Source organism: Poromitra crassiceps (genome assembly GCF_964638095.1).
Source record: "Poromitra crassiceps genome assembly, chromosome: 10".
In the NCBI taxonomy this organism is placed as follows: domain Eukaryota; kingdom Metazoa; phylum Chordata; class Actinopteri; order Beryciformes; family Melamphaidae; genus Poromitra; species Poromitra crassiceps.
In genome coordinates, this window is record NC_139631.1 from 46,273,426 (window position 1) to 46,292,894 (window position 19,469).

Consider the following 19,469-nt stretch of genomic DNA (forward strand, 5'->3'; position numbering starts at 1 on the left):
ATGAAAAAGAGAGAGAGAGAATGCAGATCAGCACCGTCAGTCCAGCATGTTCAGAGGTTCTTTTTCTCGCAATATAGTTTTTCATCTCCATGACACATATCGTCACGTTTTGATATCGCGAAATTTCGTGGGATGAAATATTGTGACATCTCTAATATGTATATATGTATATACATGTATATACATATATATGTATATATGTATATATACATATATATATGTATACAATAATATATATACATATATATATACATATATACTGTATATATATATGCACAGTATATGTGTGTGTATAAACATCACACTTCTTCTTTTCTTTTTTCTTTGAAAGATGCATATTTATCTTGCATAATCTGTATTTTTAAAGTTTAAAGTTAGTTTAATCCTTTCCATGCAAATGATATATACATGATACAGTGAGTGTCCTGTGTCGTCTCCTGGCCTACAGGTTCCAGACCATGTCCATCATGCTGGCTGTGGCTGTGCTCGGATGCACAGGGAGCACAGAGGAGCGAGCCGGCCTGCTGCACAAAACCATCCAGATCGCTGCTGAGCTCAAGAGCAACATGGGCAACATGTTTGGCTTCGCTGCTATCATGAAAGCCTTAGAACTGCCTCAGGTAAACAGCTTTATACATTATGAAAGCCTTAGAGCTGCCTCAGGTAAACAGCTTTATACATTATGAAAGCCTTAGAGCTGCCTCAGGTAAACAGCTTTATACATTATGAAAGCCTTAGAGCTGCCTCAGGTAAACAGCTTTATACATTATGAAAGTCTTAGAGCTGCCTCAGGTAAACAGCTTTATACATTATGAAAGCCTTAGAACTGCCTCAGGTAAACAGCTTTATACATTATGAAAGTCTTAGAGCTGCCTCAGGTAAACAGCTTTATACATTATGAAAGCCTTAGAGCTGCCTCAGGTAAACAGCTTTATACATTATGAAAGCCTTAGAGCTGCCTCAGGTAAACAGCTTTATACATTATGAAAGTCTTAGAGCTGCCTCAGGTAAACAGCTTTATACATTATGAAAGCCTTAGAGCTGCCTCAGGTAAACAGCTTGTACATTATGAAAGCCTTAGAGCTGCCTCAGGTAAACAGCTTTATACATCATGAAAGCCTTAGAACTGCCTCAGGTAAACAGCTTGTACATTATGAAAGTCTTAGAGCTGCCTCAGGTAAACAGCTTTATACATTATGAAAGCCTTAGAACTGCCTCAGGTAAACAGCTTTATACATTATGAAAGTATTAGAGCTGCCTCAGGTAAACAGCTTTATACATTATGAAAGTCTTAGAGCTGCCTCAGGTAAACAGCTTTATACATTATGAAAGCGTTAGAGCTGCCTCAGGTAAACAGCTTTATACATTATGAAAGTCTTAGAGCTGCCTCAGGTAAACAGCTTTATACATTATGAAAGCCTTAGAGCTGCCTCAGGTAAACAGCTTTATACATTATGAAAGTCTTAGAGCTGCCTCAGGTAAAAAGCTTTATACATTATGAAAGCCTTAGAGCTGCCTCAGGTAAACAGCTTTATACATTATGAAAGCCTTAGAGCTGCCTCAGGTAAACAGCTTTATACATTATGAAAGCGTTAGAGCTGCCTCAGGTAAACAGCTTTATACATTATGAAAGCGTTAGAGCTGCCTCAGGTAAACAGCTTTATACATTATGAAAGTCTTAGAGCTGCCTCAGGTAAACAGCTTTATACATTATGAAAGCCTTAGAGCTGCCTCAGGTAAACAGCTTTATACATTATGAAAGCGTTAGAGCTGCCTCAGGTAAACAGCTTTATACATTATGAAAGCCTTAGAGCTGCCTCAGGTAAACAGCTTTATACATTATGAAAGTCTTAGAGCTGCCTCAGGTAAACAGCTTTATACATTATGAAAGCCTTAGAGCTGCCTCAGGTAAACAGCTTTATACATTATGAAAGTCTTAGAGCTGCCTCAGGTAAACAGCTTTATACATTATGAAAGCGTTAGAGCTGCCTCAGGTAAACAGCTTTATACATTATGAAAGTCTTAGAGCTGCCTCAGGTAAACAGCTTTATACATTATGAAAGCCTTAGAGCTGCCTCAGGTAAGCAGCTTTATACATTATGAAAGCCTTAGAGCTGCCTCAGGTAAACAGCTTTATACATTATGAAAGCCTTAGAGCTGCCTCAGGTAAACAGCTTTATACATTATGAAAGCCTTAGAGCTGCCTCAGGTAAACAGCTTTATACATTATGAAAGTCTTAGAGCTGCCTCAGGTAAACAGCTTTATACATTATGAAAGCCTTAGAGCTGCCTCAGGTAAACAGCTTTATACATTATGAAAGCCTTAGAGCTGCCTCAGGTAAACAGCTTTATACATTATGAAAGCCTTAGAGCTGCCTCAGGTAAACAGCTTTATACATTATGAAAGCCTTAGAGCTGCCTCAGGTAAACAGCTTTATACATTATGAAAGCCTTAGAGCTGCCTCAGGTAAACAGCTTTATACATTATGAAAGCCTTAGAGCTGCCTCAGGTAAACAGCTTTATACATTATGAAAGTCTTAGAGCTGCCTCAGGTAAACAGCTTTATACATTATGAAAGCCTTAGAGCTGCCTCAGGTAAACAGCTTTATACATTATGAAAGTCTTAGAGCTGCCTCAGGTAAACAGCTTTATACATTATGAAAGCCTTAGAGCTGCCTCAGGTAAACAGCTTTATACATTATGAAAGTCTTAGAGCTGCCTCAGGTAAACAGCTTTATACATTATGAAAGTCTTAGAGCTGCCTCAGGTAAACAGCTTTATACATTATGAAAGCGTTAGAGCTGCCTCAGGTAAACAGCTTTATACATTATGAAAGTCTTAGAGCTGCCTCAGGTAAACAGCTTTATACATTATGAAAGCCTTAGAGCTGCCTCAGGTAAACAGCTTTATACATTATGAAAGTATTAGAGCTGCCTCAGGTAAACAGCTTTATACATTATGAAAGTCTTAGAGCTGCCTCAGGTAAACAGCTTTATACATTATGAAAGCGTTAGAGCTGCCTCAGGTAAACAGCTTTATACATTATGAAAGTCTTAGAGCTGCCTCAGGTAAACAGCTTTATACATTATGAAAGCCTTAGAGCTGCCTCAGGTAAACAGCTTTATACATTATGAAAGCCTTAGAGCTGCCTCAGGTAAACAGCTTTATACATTATGAAAGTCTTAGAGCTGCCTCAGGTAAAAAGCTTTATACATTATGAAAGCCTTAGAGCTGCCTCAGGTAAACAGCTTTATACATTATGAAAGCCTTAGAGCTGCCTCAGGTAAACAGCTTTATACATTATGAAAGCGTTAGAGCTGCCTCAGGTAAACAGCTTCATACATTATGAAAGCGTTAGAGCTGCCTCAGGTAAACAGCTTTATACATTATGAAAGTCTTAGAGCTGCCTCAGGTAAACAGCTTTATACATTATGAAAGCCTTAGAGCTGCCTCAGGTAAACAGCTTTATACATTATGAAAGCGTTAGAGCTGCCTCAGGTAAACAGCTTTATACATTATGAAAGCCTTAGAGCTGCCTCAGGTAAACAGCTTTATACATTATGAAAGTCTTAGAGGTGCCTCAGGTAAACAGCTTTATACATTATGAAAGCCTTAGAGCTGCCTCAGGTAAACAGCTTTATACATTATGAAAGTCTTAGAGCTGCCTCAGGTAAACAGCTTTATACATTATGAAAGCCTTAGAGCTGCCTCAGGTAAACAGCTTTATACATTATGAAAGTCTTAGAGCTGCCTCAGGTAAACAGCTTTATACATTATGAAAGCCTTAGAGCTGCCTCAGGTAAACAGCTTTATACATTATGAAAGTCTTAGAGCTGCCTCAGGTAAACAGCTTTATACATTATGAAAGCCTTAGAGCTGCCTCAGGTAAACAGCTTTATACATTATGAAAGCCTTAGAGCTGCCTCAGGTAAACAGCTTTATACATTATGAAAGCCTTAGAGCTGCCTCAGGTAAACAGCTTTATACATTATGAAAGTCTTAGAGCTGCCTCAGGTAAACAGCTTTATACATTATGAAAGCCTTAGAGCTGCCTCAGGTAAACAGCTTTATACATTATGAAAGCCTTAGAGCTGCCTCAGGTAAACAGCTTTATACATTATGAAAGCCTTAGAGCTGCCTCAGGTAAACAGCTTTATACATTATGAAAGCCTTAGAGCTGCCTCAGGTAAACAGCTTTATACATTATGAAAGTCTTAGAGCTGCCTCAGGTAAACAGCTTTATACATTATGAAAGCCTTAGAGCTGCCTCAGGTAAACAGCTTTATACATTATGAAAGCCTTAGAGCTGCCTCAGGTAAACAGCTTTATACATTATGAAAGCCTTAGAGCTGCCTCAGGTAAACAGCTTTATACATTATGAAAGCCTTAGAGCTGCCTCAGGTAAACAGCTTTATACATTATGAAAGCCTTAGAGCTGCCTCAGGTAAACAGCTTTATACATTATGAAAGCCTTAGAGCTGCCTCAGGTAAACAGCTTTATACATTATGAAAGTCTTAGAGCTGCCTCAGGTAAACAGCTTTATACATTATGAAAGCCTTAGAGCTGCCTCAGGTAAACAGCTTTATACATTATGAAAGTCTTAGAGCTGCCTCAGGTAAACAGCTTTATACATTATGAAAGCCTTAGAGCTGCCTCAGGTAAACAGCTTTATACATTATGAAAGTCTTAGAGCTGCCTCAGGTAAACAGCTTTATACATTATGAAAGTCTTAGAGCTGCCTCAGGTAAACAGCTTTATACATTATGAAAGCGTTAGAGCTGCCTCAGGTAAACAGCTTTATACATTATGAAAGTCTTAGAGCTGCCTCAGGTAAACAGCTTTATACATTATGAAAGCCTTAGAGCTGCCTCAGGTAAACAGCTTTATACATTATGAAAGTATTAGAGCTGCCTCAGGTAAACAGCTTTATACATTATGAAAGTCTTAGAGCTGCCTCAGGTAAACAGCTTTATACATTATGAAAGCGTTAGAGCTGCCTCAGGTAAACAGCTTTATACATTATGAAAGTCTTAGAGCTGCCTGAGGTAAACAGCTTTATACATTATGAAAGCCTTAGAGCTGCCTCAGGTAAACAGCTTTATACATTATGAAAGCCTTAGAGCTGCCTCAGGTAAACAGCTTTATACATTATGAAAGTCTTAAGCCCATGGCACACCAATCAAACATTCTCCAACAAACACCAACAAACACCAACAGACAATTGTCTGTGAATGTTGGCAGATGTTGGAGATTGTTTGAAAGCATGGCACACCGACCAAACATATTCAGCACAACAGTCCCAAACATGTAAAAAAGAAACACCAGAAAAATAGAAACTGCACTGTGTTACAGCACATAGAAGATGGCTCAGACTGACAAAGTTAGTTATACATCTGTCGAGTAATACAATGATACACCCAGTTTATTTCTTTTGTAGCGACAGATGGCCTTAAACGCCACACTCACGTGACGCTTCTTGAGAGAGAGGTGAGGGAACGTGCATATTTCTGCAGACTTTATCGAGGGACCATGAAGGCGTCATGTGACAGGCAACCGCAGGCAACGCTAGTTGAAGCTTGGAGGTCCTGCTGATGGCAGCTGCAACAGTGTTTTCTCTGCTATCAACCTGGTTAATCTCGCTATATTCTTCATCACAGCGGGTCATTACCCACTGTGCACTTAATCGTGCACTAGTTCTGCATAAGCACCTGCAGCTCTCTCCTTATTTTACTGACGTTCTCAGTGATCACACGGCTGTTTACATGTGTTTCTGAACGGCTAGCTAGTTATTAGCATAGCTCGTTGTTAGCCGTCATGGATGTTCTCTCTCCCCCTCATTATGTAACCTTGCTGCGCAAAACATTACTTATTTGCGGGAGTGCATGGGAGAAGTCTCCCGCTAGTGTTGTTGATGCCCAGTGTGATGGCACATGGTTGGCAGAGAAACGTATGTTTGCTGCGTCGCGTGTAACGTTAGGAGGCTCTGCCTCTGACCAAACTGACCAGACAACCGCAGGCATTAGGCACGCATGCGTGAGCTCCGTTTCCATGGATACGCGACTGAAAACATGGGAAGTTACCAGACAACAGCGAACAGCGAACAACGCCGGATTGAACAAGTCGAATCCTGGCAAACATGACAGAACATCGCCGAACATCGCCAAACACGAACAGACAAGGACAGACAGCTATGGCACACCAAACGAACATTTGTCTTTGTTCGTGTTTGTTTGTGTTTGTTTGAGAATGTTCGTTTGGTGTGCCATGGGCTTTAGAGCTGCCTCAGGTAAAAAGCTTTATACATTATGAAAGCCTTAGAGCTGCCTCAGGTAAACAGCTTTATACATTATGAAAGCCTTAGAGCTGCCTCAGGTAAACAGCTTTATACATTATGAAAGCGTTAGAGCTGCCTCAGGTAAACAGCTTTATACATTATGAAAGCGTTAGAGCTGCCTCAGGTAAACAGCTTTATACATTATGAAAGTCTTAGTGCTGCCTCAGGTAAACAGCTTTATACATTATGAAAGCCTTAGAGCTGCCTCAGGTAAACAGCTTTATACATTATGAAAGCGTTAGAGCTGCCTCAGGTAAACAGCTTTATACATTATGAAAGCCTTAGAGCTGCCTCAGGTAAACAGCTTTATACATTATGAAAGTCTTAGAGGTGCCTCAGGTAAACAGCTTTATACATTATGAAAGCCTTAGAGCTGCCTCAGGTAAACAGCTTTATACATTATGAAAGTCTTAGAGCTGCCTCAGGTAAACAGCTTTATACATTATGAAAGCGTTAGAGCTGCCTCAGGTAAACAGCTTTATACATTATGAAAGTCTTAGAGCTGCCTCAGGTAAACAGCTTTATACATTATGAAAGCCTTAGAGCTGCCTCAGGTAAACAGCTTTATACATTATGAAAGTCTTAGAGCTGCCTCAGGTAAACAGCTTTATACATTATGAAAGCCTTAGAGCTGCCTCAGGTAAACAGCTTTATACATTATGAAAGCCTTAGAGCTGCCTCAGGTAAACAGCTTTATACATTATGAAAGCCTTAGAGCTGCCTCAGGTAAACAGCTTTATACATTATGAAAGTCTTAGAGCTGCCTCAGGTAAACAGCTTTATACATTATGAAAGCCTTAGAGCTGCCTCAGGTAAACAGCTTTATACATTATGAAAGCCTTAGAGCTGCCTCAGGTAAACAGCTTTATACATTATGAAAGCCTTAGAGCTGCCTCAGGTAAACAGCTTTATACATTATGAAAGCCTTAGAGCTGCCTCAGGTAAACAGCTTTATACATTATGAAAGCCTTAGAGCTGCCTCAGGTAAACAGCTTTATACATTATGAAAGCCTTAGAGCTGCCTCAGGTAAACAGCTTTATACATTATGAAAGTCTTAGAGCTGCCTCAGGTAAACAGCTTTATACATTATGAAAGTCTTAGAGCTGCCTCAGGTAAACAGCTTTATACATTATGAAAGCCTTAGAGCTGCCTCAGGTAAACAGCTTTATACATTATGAAAGCCTTAGAGCTGCCTCAGGTAAACAGCTTTATACATTATGAAAGTCTTAGAGCTGCCTCAGGTAAAAAGCTTTATACATTATGAAAGCCTTAGAGCTGCCTCAGGTAAACAGCTTTATACATTATGAAAGCCTTAGAGCTGCCTCAGGTAAACAGCTTTATACATTATGAAAGCGTTAGAGCTGCCTCAGGTAAACAGCTTTATACATTATGAAAGCGTTAGAGCTGCCTCAGGTAAACAGCTTTATACATTATGAAAGTCTTAGAGCTGCCTCAGGTAAACAGCTTTATACATTATGAAAGCCTTAGAGCTGCCTCAGGTAAACAGCTTTATACATTATGAAAGCGTTAGAGCTGCCTCAGGTAAACAGCTTTATACATTATGAAAGCCTTAGAGCTGCCTCAGGTAAACAGCTTTATACATTATGAAAGTCTTAGAGGTGCCTCAGGTAAACAGCTTTATACATTATGAAAGCCTTAGAGCTGCCTCAGGTAAACAGCTTTATACATTATGAAAGTCTTAGAGCTGCCTCAGGTAAACAGCTTTATACATTATGAAAGCGTTAGAGCTGCCTCAGGTAAACAGCTTTATACATTATGAAAGTCTTAGAGCTGCCTCAGGTAAACAGCTTTATACATTATGAAAGTCTTAGAGCTGCCTCAGGTAAACAGCTTTATACATTATGAAAGCCTTAGAGCTGCCTCAGGTAAACAGCTTTATACATTATGAAAGCCTTAGAGCTGCCTCAGGTAAACAGCTTTATACATTATGAAAGCCTTAGAGCTGCCTCAGGTAAACAGCTTTATACATTATGAAAGCCTTAGAGCTGCCTCAGGTAAACAGCTTTATACATTATGAAAGCCTTAGAGCTGCCTCAGGTAAACAGCTTTATACATTATGAAAGCCTTAGAGCTGCCTCAGGTAAACAGCTTTATACATTATGAAAGTCTTAGAGCTGCCTCAGGTAAACAGCTTTATACATTATGAAAGTCTTAGAGCTGCCTCAGGTAAACAGCTTTATACATTATGAAAGCCTTAGAGCTGCCTCAGGTAAACAGCTTTATACATTATGAAAGCCTTAGAGCTGCCTCAGGTAAACAGCTTTATACATTATGAAAGTCTTAGAGCTGCCTCAGGTAAAAAGCTTTATACATTATGAAAGCCTTAGAGCTGCCTCAGGTAAACAGCTTTATACATTATGAAAGCCTTAGAGCTGCCTCAGGTAAACAGCTTTATACATTATGAAAGCGTTAGAGCTGCCTCAGGTAAACAGCTTTATACATTATGAAAGCGTTAGAGCTGCCTCAGGTAAACAGCTTTATACATTATGAAAGTCTTAGAGCTGCCTCAGGTAAACAGCTTTATACATTATGAAAGCCTTAGAGCTGCCTCAGGTAAACAGCTTTATACATTATGAAAGCGTTAGAGCTGCCTCAGGTAAACAGCTTTATACATTATGAAAGCCTTAGAGCTGCCTCAGGTAAACAGCTTTATACATTATGAAAGTCTTAGAGGTGCCTCAGGTAAACAGCTTTATACATTATGAAAGCCTTAGAGCTGCCTCAGGTAAACAGCTTTATACATTATGAAAGTCTTAGAGCTGCCTCAGGTAAACAGCTTTATACATTATGAAAGCGTTAGAGCTGCCTCAGGTAAACAGCTTTATACATTATGAAAGTCTTAGAGCTGCCTCAGGTAAACAGCTTTATACATTATGAAAGCCTTAGAGCTGCCTCAGGTAAACAGCTTTATACATTATGAAAGTCTTAGAGCTGCCTCAGGTAAACAGCTTTATACATTATGAAAGCCTTGGAGCTGCCTCAGGTAAACAGCTTTATACATTATGAAAGCCTTAGAGCTGCCTCAGGTAAACAGCTTTATACATTATGAAAGCCTTAGAGCTGCCTCAGGTAAACAGCTTTATACATTATGAAAGCCTTAGAGCTGCCTCAGGTAAACAGCTTTATACATTATGAAAGCCTTAGAGCTGCCTCAGGTAAACAGCTTTATACATTATGAAAGCCTTAGAGCTGCCTCAGGTAAACAGCTTTATACATTATGAAAGCCTTAGAGCTGCCTCAGGTAAACAGCTTTATACATTATGAAAGCCTTAGAGCTGCCTCAGGTAAACAGCTTTATACATTATGAAAGCCTTAGAGCTGCCTCAGGTAAACAGCTTTATACATTATGAAAGCCTTAGAGCTGCCTCATGCCAGGATCAGACTACACGATATTTTTTGTCGTTCACGATGTCACCATGTCAGACGAGGCCATCATACTGCCATAAATTCGTGACATGTCTTGGTCGGGAGACTGGCCACACTACAAGTGTATTCTCGCTTAACACCGACAGAGCATCGTATGCCACCGTCATCACGTCGTCTGCTGTCGTCAGCGAGTTCACAGGTCGTCGGGGAGGCGGACCTGTGAACGAAATCTCCCAGCATGCATTGAGGCCACTACATTGACAAGAAATAGCAACCAAATCAGCCTAAATAGGCTAAAGTGGTAGATAGAAATAATGTTTATGTTAGCACAACATGCAATTGTAAAACATTTCAATATTGGGCAAAATAAAACATTGAAATCCAAACACAACCCTATGTAAAACATGTATGTAATCCAGGTGCTATATATATCCCTTGCAGAATTAACGTTATTTGGATGAGTGACAGGCTCTGCTGTGATGCACTGTGATGTCCGCTCCAGCCTCCAACTTACTTCATGTGCACGCCCACTATTTTCTTGCCAGCTGCTGCGAGACGAGAAGGAAGAAAAAACGAACATGCAGCCGACTCTGCTGAGCTCATGTTATTTGTAGTGAGCAATGCCCATTGCCCAGGCGTTTAAACGCAAATTAAAACACCCTGGCCTTTTTATCTCTTTTATTCTTTTGAGCGGAGCGGAGCGGTGAGTGCGAGCGGGTGAAATCTGTATCGAGCGGGGAGCGGTCTCCCCAGGACCTGATACCTGTCTTCCGGGGTGTCACACTAGGCGAAACCATGTCCAAAAGACTGACATGCCAGTCTTTTCGTCAGGGCGTCGTGAGGCGTCCTAGACGTCCCGACTGGTCCCGACGCTGGTCTTTGATTATGTCACACTACAAGAGGTGAAGACGGCCGATCGTCGTCCCCGACGGTCATATTCGGGCCCGACGCTGAAAATCTGTCGCGCACGACCAAATCGGTCTAAAATCGGGCTGAATTCGTGTAGTCTGAACCAGGCATCAGGTAAACAGCTTTATACATTATGAAAGTCTTAGAGCTGCCTCAGGTAAACAGCTTTATACATTATGAAAGCCTTAGAGCTGCCTCAGGTAAACAGCTTTATACATTATGAAAGTCTTAGAGCTGCCTCAGGTAAACAGCTTTATACATTATGAAAGCCTTAGAGCTGCCTCAGGTAAACAGCTTTATACATTATGAAAGTCTTAGAGCTGCCTCAGGTAAACAGCTTTATACATTATGAAAGCCTTAGAGCTGCCTCAGGTAAACAGCTTTATACATTATGAAAGCCTTAGAGCTGCCTCAGGTAAACAGCTTTATACATTATGAAAGCCTTAGAGCTGCCTCAGGTAAACAGCTTTATACATTATGAAAGCATTAGAGCTGCCTCAGGTAAACAGCTTTATACATTATGAAAGCCTTAGAGCTGCCTCAGGTAAACAGCTTTATACATTATGAAAGCCTTAGAGCTGCCTCAGGTAAACAGCTTTATACATTATGAAAGCCTTAGAGCTGCCTCAGCTAAACAGCTTTATACATTATGAAAGCCTTAGAGCTGCCTCAGGTAAACAGCTTTATACATTATGAAAGCCTTAGAGCTGCCTCAGGTAAACAGCTTTATACATTATGAAAGCATTAGAGCTGCCTCAGGTAAACAGCTTTATACATTATGAAAGCCTTAGAGCTGCCTCAGGTAAACAGCTTTATACATTATGAAAGCCTTAGAGCTGCCTCAGGTAAACAGCTTTATACATTATGAAAGCCTTAGAGCTGCCTCAGCTAAACAGCTTTATACATTATGAAAGCCTTAGAACTGCCTCTAGTTCTCGCTATGGATTTACTTAAAAAATGACCGTTTCCCACAACTTTAGGTTATTTCATCACGGGGTGAGTACACGAGTCACTACATGTAGGCTACATTGTGAGTGTTTGTAGCGCTGTTGGAATTGTGCTAAGCTAAATAGCAGTAAGGCCTGTACTGCTGTTTGTACTGCACACACAGTGAAGATAAAGACATCTAGATTCTACTTTTACTATCGGCAATATGGCAAATAGGCGAATCTCCAAAAATGTTGCCCTATCCCTTTAATCAACATGTAAAAGAATAATGATAAGATCGTGGATCGGGATCCTGCCTGGAAAAAAACATATTTTTGTCATCCGTACACCAAATAGCTCCCGTTTAAAGGTCTTGTGCGGAACTCTCATCTGCCACATCTTACTCACTGTTAAATTATGCATGATTCCAACACAGCTGTGTGTCTGTTCTCGATAACATGACTGAATAAATCTCTGGATAGCCAGGTCAAAATGAACAACTTCTAGCAGGTCATGTAATTGGTTGTCATGACTGCCATGGTTGTCAGTGTTTCTCTGCAGTATAACTCAAGAGCTTATCGTTGCATAACCCTTGACTCCATTAGACTATGAACGCTGTTGTAAAGTTGGTCATGTTGCACTATGACCATGTTATCTTACTCAGGATCAATACAATGGCATGACTGACATTCATACAGTCAAGTCATGTGGGCCTCATCATGTAACAAGGGACAGCCAATGTTTTTACGATGGTGTATTAAGGTCACTGTGAACCGCCGTAAAACCAAACGGAAGAAGAAGATGAAGAAGGTCACTGTGTGTAGGTGAAATGTTATCTTGCTGCAGCTGGGGCCACCGGAGCATTCTAAGAAAAAAGTCAAGAAAAGTCAGAAATGTGCGTAAAAAAACCTCACATAGCCTACATGTTTTAAAATGTAAAAACCTCACATAGCCTACATGTATTAAAACTCACGTAGCCTACACCAGTGGTTCTCAACATGGGGGTCGGGGGGGGGGGTCGGGCATGGTGGCTCAGTGGTAGAGCTGTCGCCTCACAGCTAGAAGGTCCTGGGTTCGACTCTCACCTGGGACGCTGTGAGCTCTGAAGGAGTGCGTGCCCGTCCGCATGTCCTCGAGTGCCCACCGCCCGGGTGGGGTCGTCAAAAAGGGCCTTTCTGTGTGGAGTTTGCATGTTCTCCCCATGCTCCCTGGGGGTTTCCTTCATATAGGAACCCCTCACCAAAACATTATATACTGTATATATTGTTTGGCCCGCGACTCCTTATATTTTTCTGTATGCGGCACAAAAACGTTTGGCCACCCCTGGCTTAGATAGTAGTAGGCTATTCTGGCATGTATGACCATGTCCAACCCAACGTCAGCCTCAGCTCCGTTGCGCACATGGCACCGTGCGCAACGGAGACGTTTATGTAACCTTTTTATACCGGTTTAGTGATATTTCTCCACTCACCGTTCAGCTGCAATCGATCGGCGGGGTCAAACAACGTATCTAGGCTACTTGAGAGCACAAAGATTAATATATAAAAACATATTCCAAAGTGGTAAGTAGGGCTTAATTAAAATGTAGCCTAGCCTGCAACGAAAGGGCCTTTCTGTGTGGAGTCCTAAAGCTTTAGGTTAACTAATGTGTGTGTGAAAATGGGCTAATCATCATCAACTCTTTATTGACAGACACATAAGGTCCAATAAGAAGACACACAAGCAAAAAACACTACATTTAAAACACAAAAAATAAAACAAACTAAGTTAGCCCAGGGCTAAGATAGCCCGCCAGTTCTGTGTTACACCATGTCTGAGCTATGGGACCTTTAATCTACTCTTACCTGCAGCTGTATGGGCTTTTGGGTGTTGACTGAGGGCTCTGTGTGTGTGTGTGTGTGTGTGTGTGTGTGTGTGTGTGTGTGTGTGTGTGTGTGTGTGTGTGTGTGTGTGTGTGTGTGTGTGTGTGTGTCAGGTGTCCCGTCTGGAGCGGACCTGGACGGTGTTACGGCAACGACACACAGAGGGCGCCATCCTGTACGAGAAAACACTTAAGCCCTTCATGAAGAGCCTGAACGACGGGAGAGGTAGACACTCTGTCTCCTCTCAGCTGGGGGATTTATATTAATAAATGCAAAAAATAGTATATACATGTGTGTGTGAAGGCTTCATTTGCAAAAACAGGTAAATGCCATTCTTAACATGAATAAACAACACCTGTTTGATACTCCCTGTAGTCAGTGCACATAAAAAAACATTATCGAGGTGATTTATGTGAAAATGATCAGATGAATATGTTTGAATTATGATTGATAATAAAAATATACAAAAAATACAACTATTACAATATAGATTCATCAATTAAAAAATTGACCATAACATCACCTCACCATAAAAAAATACAAACAGATGCCTGTTTTTGCAAATTAACTCATCATATATATCATAGAAATTCAGAAATAAATACATATAAATGAATAACAGTGAGCATAAATCAATGTTTTCTTGATTACATAGTTTTACTCGAATTATTCTTCTCTCTCTAGAGATTCTCTGCATGTTATTTTATACATGTATTTACTTTTGTATTTATCAGAGGGAATTATTTATTTGTTTGTTTGTGTGTTTGTTTATTTAAATATATTATAAAAACAATCAACATTTTATGTGGTTGCTTTTTCCGTGTTCTAATAATTGAATGTAATAAATGTATTTGTTATTGTTATTTGCCAAAAACCTTTTTACTAATGTCAAACAACTGTTGATCATTAGAATTGAATTGTGTGGAAGTCACAAAATGCTAACAAGCTAGCAAACCTCTGTTCAAGAGAGGAGCAGGAAAAACAACAAGATTTAAATTATCTTGCTGTTGTTTAACAACCGTTAAAAGGTAAAGACAAATCATTGACACCGCACCATATACTGTACATTTCACATAAATTATTAGAACTTAGACAACCTATATATATATATATAGGTTATTAGAACTTAGAAAAAGCAACGACAGAAAATATAGATTTATTGTTTTGTTCACAGAAATTTAATAGAGTGTCATACTTTGTAGGTCTTGATTTTTTGCTGCATCATCGCCATTCTCGTCTATGGGCTACGCTGAAATAGATGAGCTGGTGTTTATCCTCTCTCTCTTTCTGTCTGTCTGTCTGTCTGCCTGTCTGTCTGTCTGTCTGTCTGTCTGTCTGACTGTCTGTCTGTCTGTCTGTCTGTCTGTCTCTTTCTTTCTGTCTCTCTCTCTGCCTGTCTCTGTCTGTCTCTCTCGCCATCTCCCTGTCTGTTTCTCTCTCTTTCTGTCGCTCCCTCTCTCTCTCCAGAGAGCTGCCCTCTGTCCAGTACCACCTTCCCCCATGTGGTGCCCCTCCTGTCCCTTCTGGAGAAGAGCGTGGCGCTGGGCGAGGGGGTGGAGCCCTGGGAGACGGTGGAGGCTGGGGTGGATGTGCTCATGTTCCACCTGGGGGCGGCCAGGACCATCGCACAGCTTGGGGGCATCTACGGCTCCAACGCCCAAACCAAACTACAAGGTAAACCACGGCTCCAACGCCCAAACCAAACTTGGAAGTCTCAAAGTCAGTGGGGGGCAGGCGGCTTGTTTGTGAGCCTCATAGCCATGTGGGGGTAGAAACTGTTCATGTTCTCGTTGATGCTGTAATAACCTGAAGGTGCGTTCGTTTCGTTGTGATGCTGCAGGTTTCCAGGAGCGGGCGGAGCTGATGGAGCTCTTCCTAACCGACTTCCAGATGAGGCTGCTGTGGGGGAGCAGGGGAGCCGAGGAGAGCCAGGCTCAGCGCTACGCCAAGTTCCATCAGGTGTTGACCGCCTTGTCCAACAAGCTGGAGCCGCCCGGCCGGACGAGACCTAATGACTACCTTTAAACCTCAGTGACTGAACCTACAACAGACCAGGACCAGGACCAGGACCAACATTTGAGACAGAACATGACGATTTTCTGTCCCAACTCAAACCAAACCCAAGAGGTGTAGAAGCTAACATAATGTGATGCTTTGCTGATCCCTGTTGGGAATAATGGTTCTTTTCTGGTATTTTCTGTGTTTTGCTCAAGTACACTTCAGCAGGAGCCTATGTCAACACAGGCCTTATTAATTCCTAATAGCAGCATTTTTAAACATTGAGGCTTGGGGGCAATATGGGCTCCAGATGGGGACAATATGCGGTTCTTGATATGAAAAAGGTTGAGAATCACTACTGCTGTACTCAGGGTTAGCAAATCCATTCTGATCCATTCCAAACAGAACTGAACTGTGAACAAAACGTGTGAAAACAAACGGTACTGTGACAGGTGGGGTGGTACTGTGACAGGTGGGGTGGTACAGGTGGGGTGGTACTGTGACAGGTGGGGTGGTACTGTGACAGGTGGGGTGGTACTGTGACAGGTGAGGTGGTACTGTGACAGGTGGGGTGGTACTGTGACAGGTGGGGTGGTACTGTGACAGGTGAGGTGGTACAGTGACAGGTGAGGTGGTACTGTGACAGGTGGGGTGGTACTGTGACAGGTGAGGTGGTACTGTGACAGGTGGGGTATGGCAGAAACACATTTTCCATGACAGTAAGCTGCAGCTGAGCCATAGGTTGAGGCCACGTCTCATCATACACGCTGGTTTAGCTGGCTCAGCCTGGCTGGGGGCGTGGTCAGGGTGGGGTAAAACAACCCCGTTCTATCCATTCAGCAAAGTTAGAATTTAGCTGATAGCCCAGCCCAGGCAGACACGATCGGGGATTTAACCACCGCAGTAAACGCACATCTGAGCAGACGTCTTGTGTTCTGCTCTAGAACCCCCAAACATGTAGTTTAGAGCCGCAGCACCGTCTTTTGGTGAGTCAGCCCATAAGATATATGGGCGGTTTTACCCCACTCGCGCGCCAGCCGTTTAACATTTTGTGGGTGTTCCCAGACATGCGGACTGTCTCTATGGATCTCTGAGGGACATCTCCTGTCTGCCCCGTGTGAACAAATGTCTTAAAGGAACACTCCGCCCATTTTCAACCAGCTTTGTATCATTAGAACATCAGTAGTATATCAGAAAACTGTAAACGGTTTTGAAGTCTGTCATTTAATTTGACAGTTATTGAGTGTTAAAGTGTGGACCAGTGACATCATTGGTCCACACTAACTCAAATTAATAACTCATTAACTCAAATCAACACTCAATAACTGTCAAACTATTCATCATTCATCTAGTTTGACAGTTATTGAGTGTTGATTTGAGTTAATGAGTTATTAATTTGAGTTAGTGTGGACCAGTGATGTCACTGGTCCACACTTTAACACTCAATAACTGTCAAATTAAATGACAAACTTCAAAACCGTTTACAGTTTTCTGATATACTACTGATGTTCTAATGATACAAAGCTGGTTGAAAATGGGCGGAGTGTTCCTTTAACTGCCTGAAGGCTGGGACTTCAGTATTCATTGTACGATAACGTATGATGTATGATATACATGATGTATATTAACGTATGCATAACAAGTGCCATGTTTTATAACAATAACAGTTGAACTGAATAGCATTGTCTGATAGAAAATGATTGATTTATCAGTATAGCCTTTGTTTGTATTCTACTTATTAAACTTATTGTCGCTTTGTCTGCTAAATGGCATAATGTAATGCAATATAATGTAATGTAAATATAATATAATGTAGGCTACTGTAACAACATGTACCTGTCTTTCTGAAACATGGACTCCCTTCCCACTGCCCCCCCCCCCCCCCCCCCCCCCCAAAAAAAAAAAAACCCCATAACAACACTGGACAACTTTTAATGTAAATTAGCTCATAACATCCCATCTGTAAACACATGATTAAGAATGTTAACTCCATCATTGTGTGTGTTGGGATTCCAGTTTCCAGTTTGAAGTGAGTGAGCCCAAACCCATGAAACACCAACACAGCAGTATGAAGCATTGTGTATTATCTTCCTAATAATAGGGCTGGCAGTGGCGGTGCAGCAGCGATAAATGCTTAGTAGTAGTAGTAGGCTATAAATTGGACGAGTCTCATAAGCCGTTTTCCCCCATGCGTACCGGAAAATTACCTGTAAGTCAATATCGGACATTTCCCTTCACACTTCGGCTCTCGCATATGGGAATCTAGCAGCCAAATTGCCTGTATGTTGGGGGGCGGGGCGGCACTGCAGAGCGGGTGGGGAGTGACGTGTCGGCAAAACTCTTGATGGTGAAATAAGTTTGCTTGTTTATCCGTTTCACCTGCGTCGCGTTGAAGCACTTTTTACAGACTGGCTTCGTTTGATGTGTCCGGGCTTGCCTTCGCTGTCGGCAACGTAAGCAAAATACTTCCACATTTCGCTTCGTGCATTTGCTTCGTCTGTGTCCCTGTCAGGCTGTGCCTGTGACTGAAGGAGGAGGACTGAACGACTGTGGCCAGAGAGCGAGCAGGTAGCAGAGAGGAGAGATCACAAGATCATTCCGCCAGTTTGCTTTAATGTGCGCGAATGATTCGATTATGCCCGCTGGAACATTAAGCAACGTGTGTACACCTCGCCCATGCCGGCAAATGACTGGACCCGTTCTACACTTGCGCCTGTTATCGCGCATACCGCTCTTCTGACTGGCTCGAAACTGGTGAAATGTCGGCGATGACGGGGTCGCGCTTATACCGGCACGACGACTTTCCCACATGCAGGCATTAGACCACGTTCCGGTCATTTAGCGGTACAAAGCGCATGTGGGAAAACGGCTATAGACTGAGGCATTGTGACATCATCAGGGATGTCATAGGAAAATGTGATGTCATCGGTGATGTCATAAATCCTTACAAATCCATAAAGCCCAGCCAACCAAGCCTGAACCTGCGACAACAACATGGACCAGCAGCTTGAGCCACTCCCAGACCACAAAGAGGACAGAAGACCTGGAACAGCACCCATAATGGGATACAACTGCCCTCTGGAGCCACTCCAGACCACCTCAAAGAAGACGCTGCTGCAAGGAAAGAAAGAAGGCAAGCTTTGGAAAAGTCTGGAGACCATTGTGCAGTGCACAATTAGTCTCGCTGGCCAGACTCCCCTCCCTACCGGGCCAGACTCCCCTCCCTACCGGGAGAGGAGTCTGGCGGCGCAGGTCTCCAAAGTGGGATTGCGATGGGCGGCGCTTGGCGGCAGTGCCCTTGGAAAATAGTTTCCAACAATCCAACTTGCCATTTTCAGCATGTAGCAACGAGCTAGCGTGTAGGTTTCTGCCGTTAGCTTGCTAGCAAGTTAGCGTTGTTTTCACTGAGGCGGCAAGGCACTATTTACAGTGACACACAGGGAGGAGGGAGCGGAAGCCACTCTGATTGACATGGTCGGAGCCAATGACAGAGTTTGTAATAAGCCGGGAGCGGACATCCGGCATGGGGAGCAGCTGTAGAGCAGGGGAGGGTTTATCCCAGTAGCCTGTTTCTGTGCAGCCAGACGACTCTCCCGGTAGGGAGGGGAGGCTGGCCAGCGAGACTAGTGCACAATTGACACTTCTTATTGTCTAATTTATGTTTGATATCATATGGTGCATAAAACCTAAAAACCTGGACCAGTGCATCAAAAAATAAATGACTAGAAACCAGATAATTAGGCCTATATCCTATCTCTGAAGATATTGTTATTGTATTATTGTGAAACAGGTGACACTATAGATAGATTTGCTGAAAGCCTGCTGAAACACATGTATGGTCTGAAATGAGGATGACTATAAGGCTCTTTCATACACAGATCGCGGAAAAATAGCCGTTTAGGAGTCCCGTAAAGCCAGCCGCCTCGCCACAGAAATTGCTTTCACACGAGCCAAGCAGCACGGCCACATTACCGTGCTGCTCTGTACTTTCAGGTGAAATCCCCCGCTCCCGCATTGAAAGGCGAGCAGAGGGATTTCCAGCTCCTCCT

The 19,469-nt window shown here is 42.2% G+C and overlaps 2 protein-coding genes across 2 annotated transcripts in view; both read left to right on the forward strand.

The window, feature by feature from the left end:
* The first annotated feature begins 1,206 nt into the window (after positions 1-1,206).
* LOC310783875 (SH2 domain-containing protein 3C-like) lies at positions 1,207-16,573 on the forward strand. Its single transcript, XM_083644776.1, has 4 exons — positions 1,207-1,220; positions 13,536-13,647; positions 14,890-15,096; positions 15,263-16,573. Exons 2-4 carry the CDS (start codon positions 13,623-13,625, stop codon positions 15,445-15,447), a joined length of 417 nt encoding a protein of 138 aa, XP_083500902.1. The 5' UTR covers positions 1,207-1,220; positions 13,536-13,622; the 3' UTR covers positions 15,448-16,573.
* A 1,841-nt stretch (positions 16,574-18,414) lies between these two features.
* LOC310784476 (torsin-2A-like) overlaps positions 18,415-19,469 on the forward strand; it is a gene marked incomplete at its 5' end in the record, with an annotated part of 29,860 nt that continues 28,805 nt past the window's right edge. Inside the window, one exon of the mRNA XM_083645465.1 lies at positions 18,415-18,582. Coding sequence (XP_083501591.1) covers positions 18,415-18,582 — 168 coding nt within the window. The remainder of the gene's footprint in view (positions 18,583-19,469) is intronic.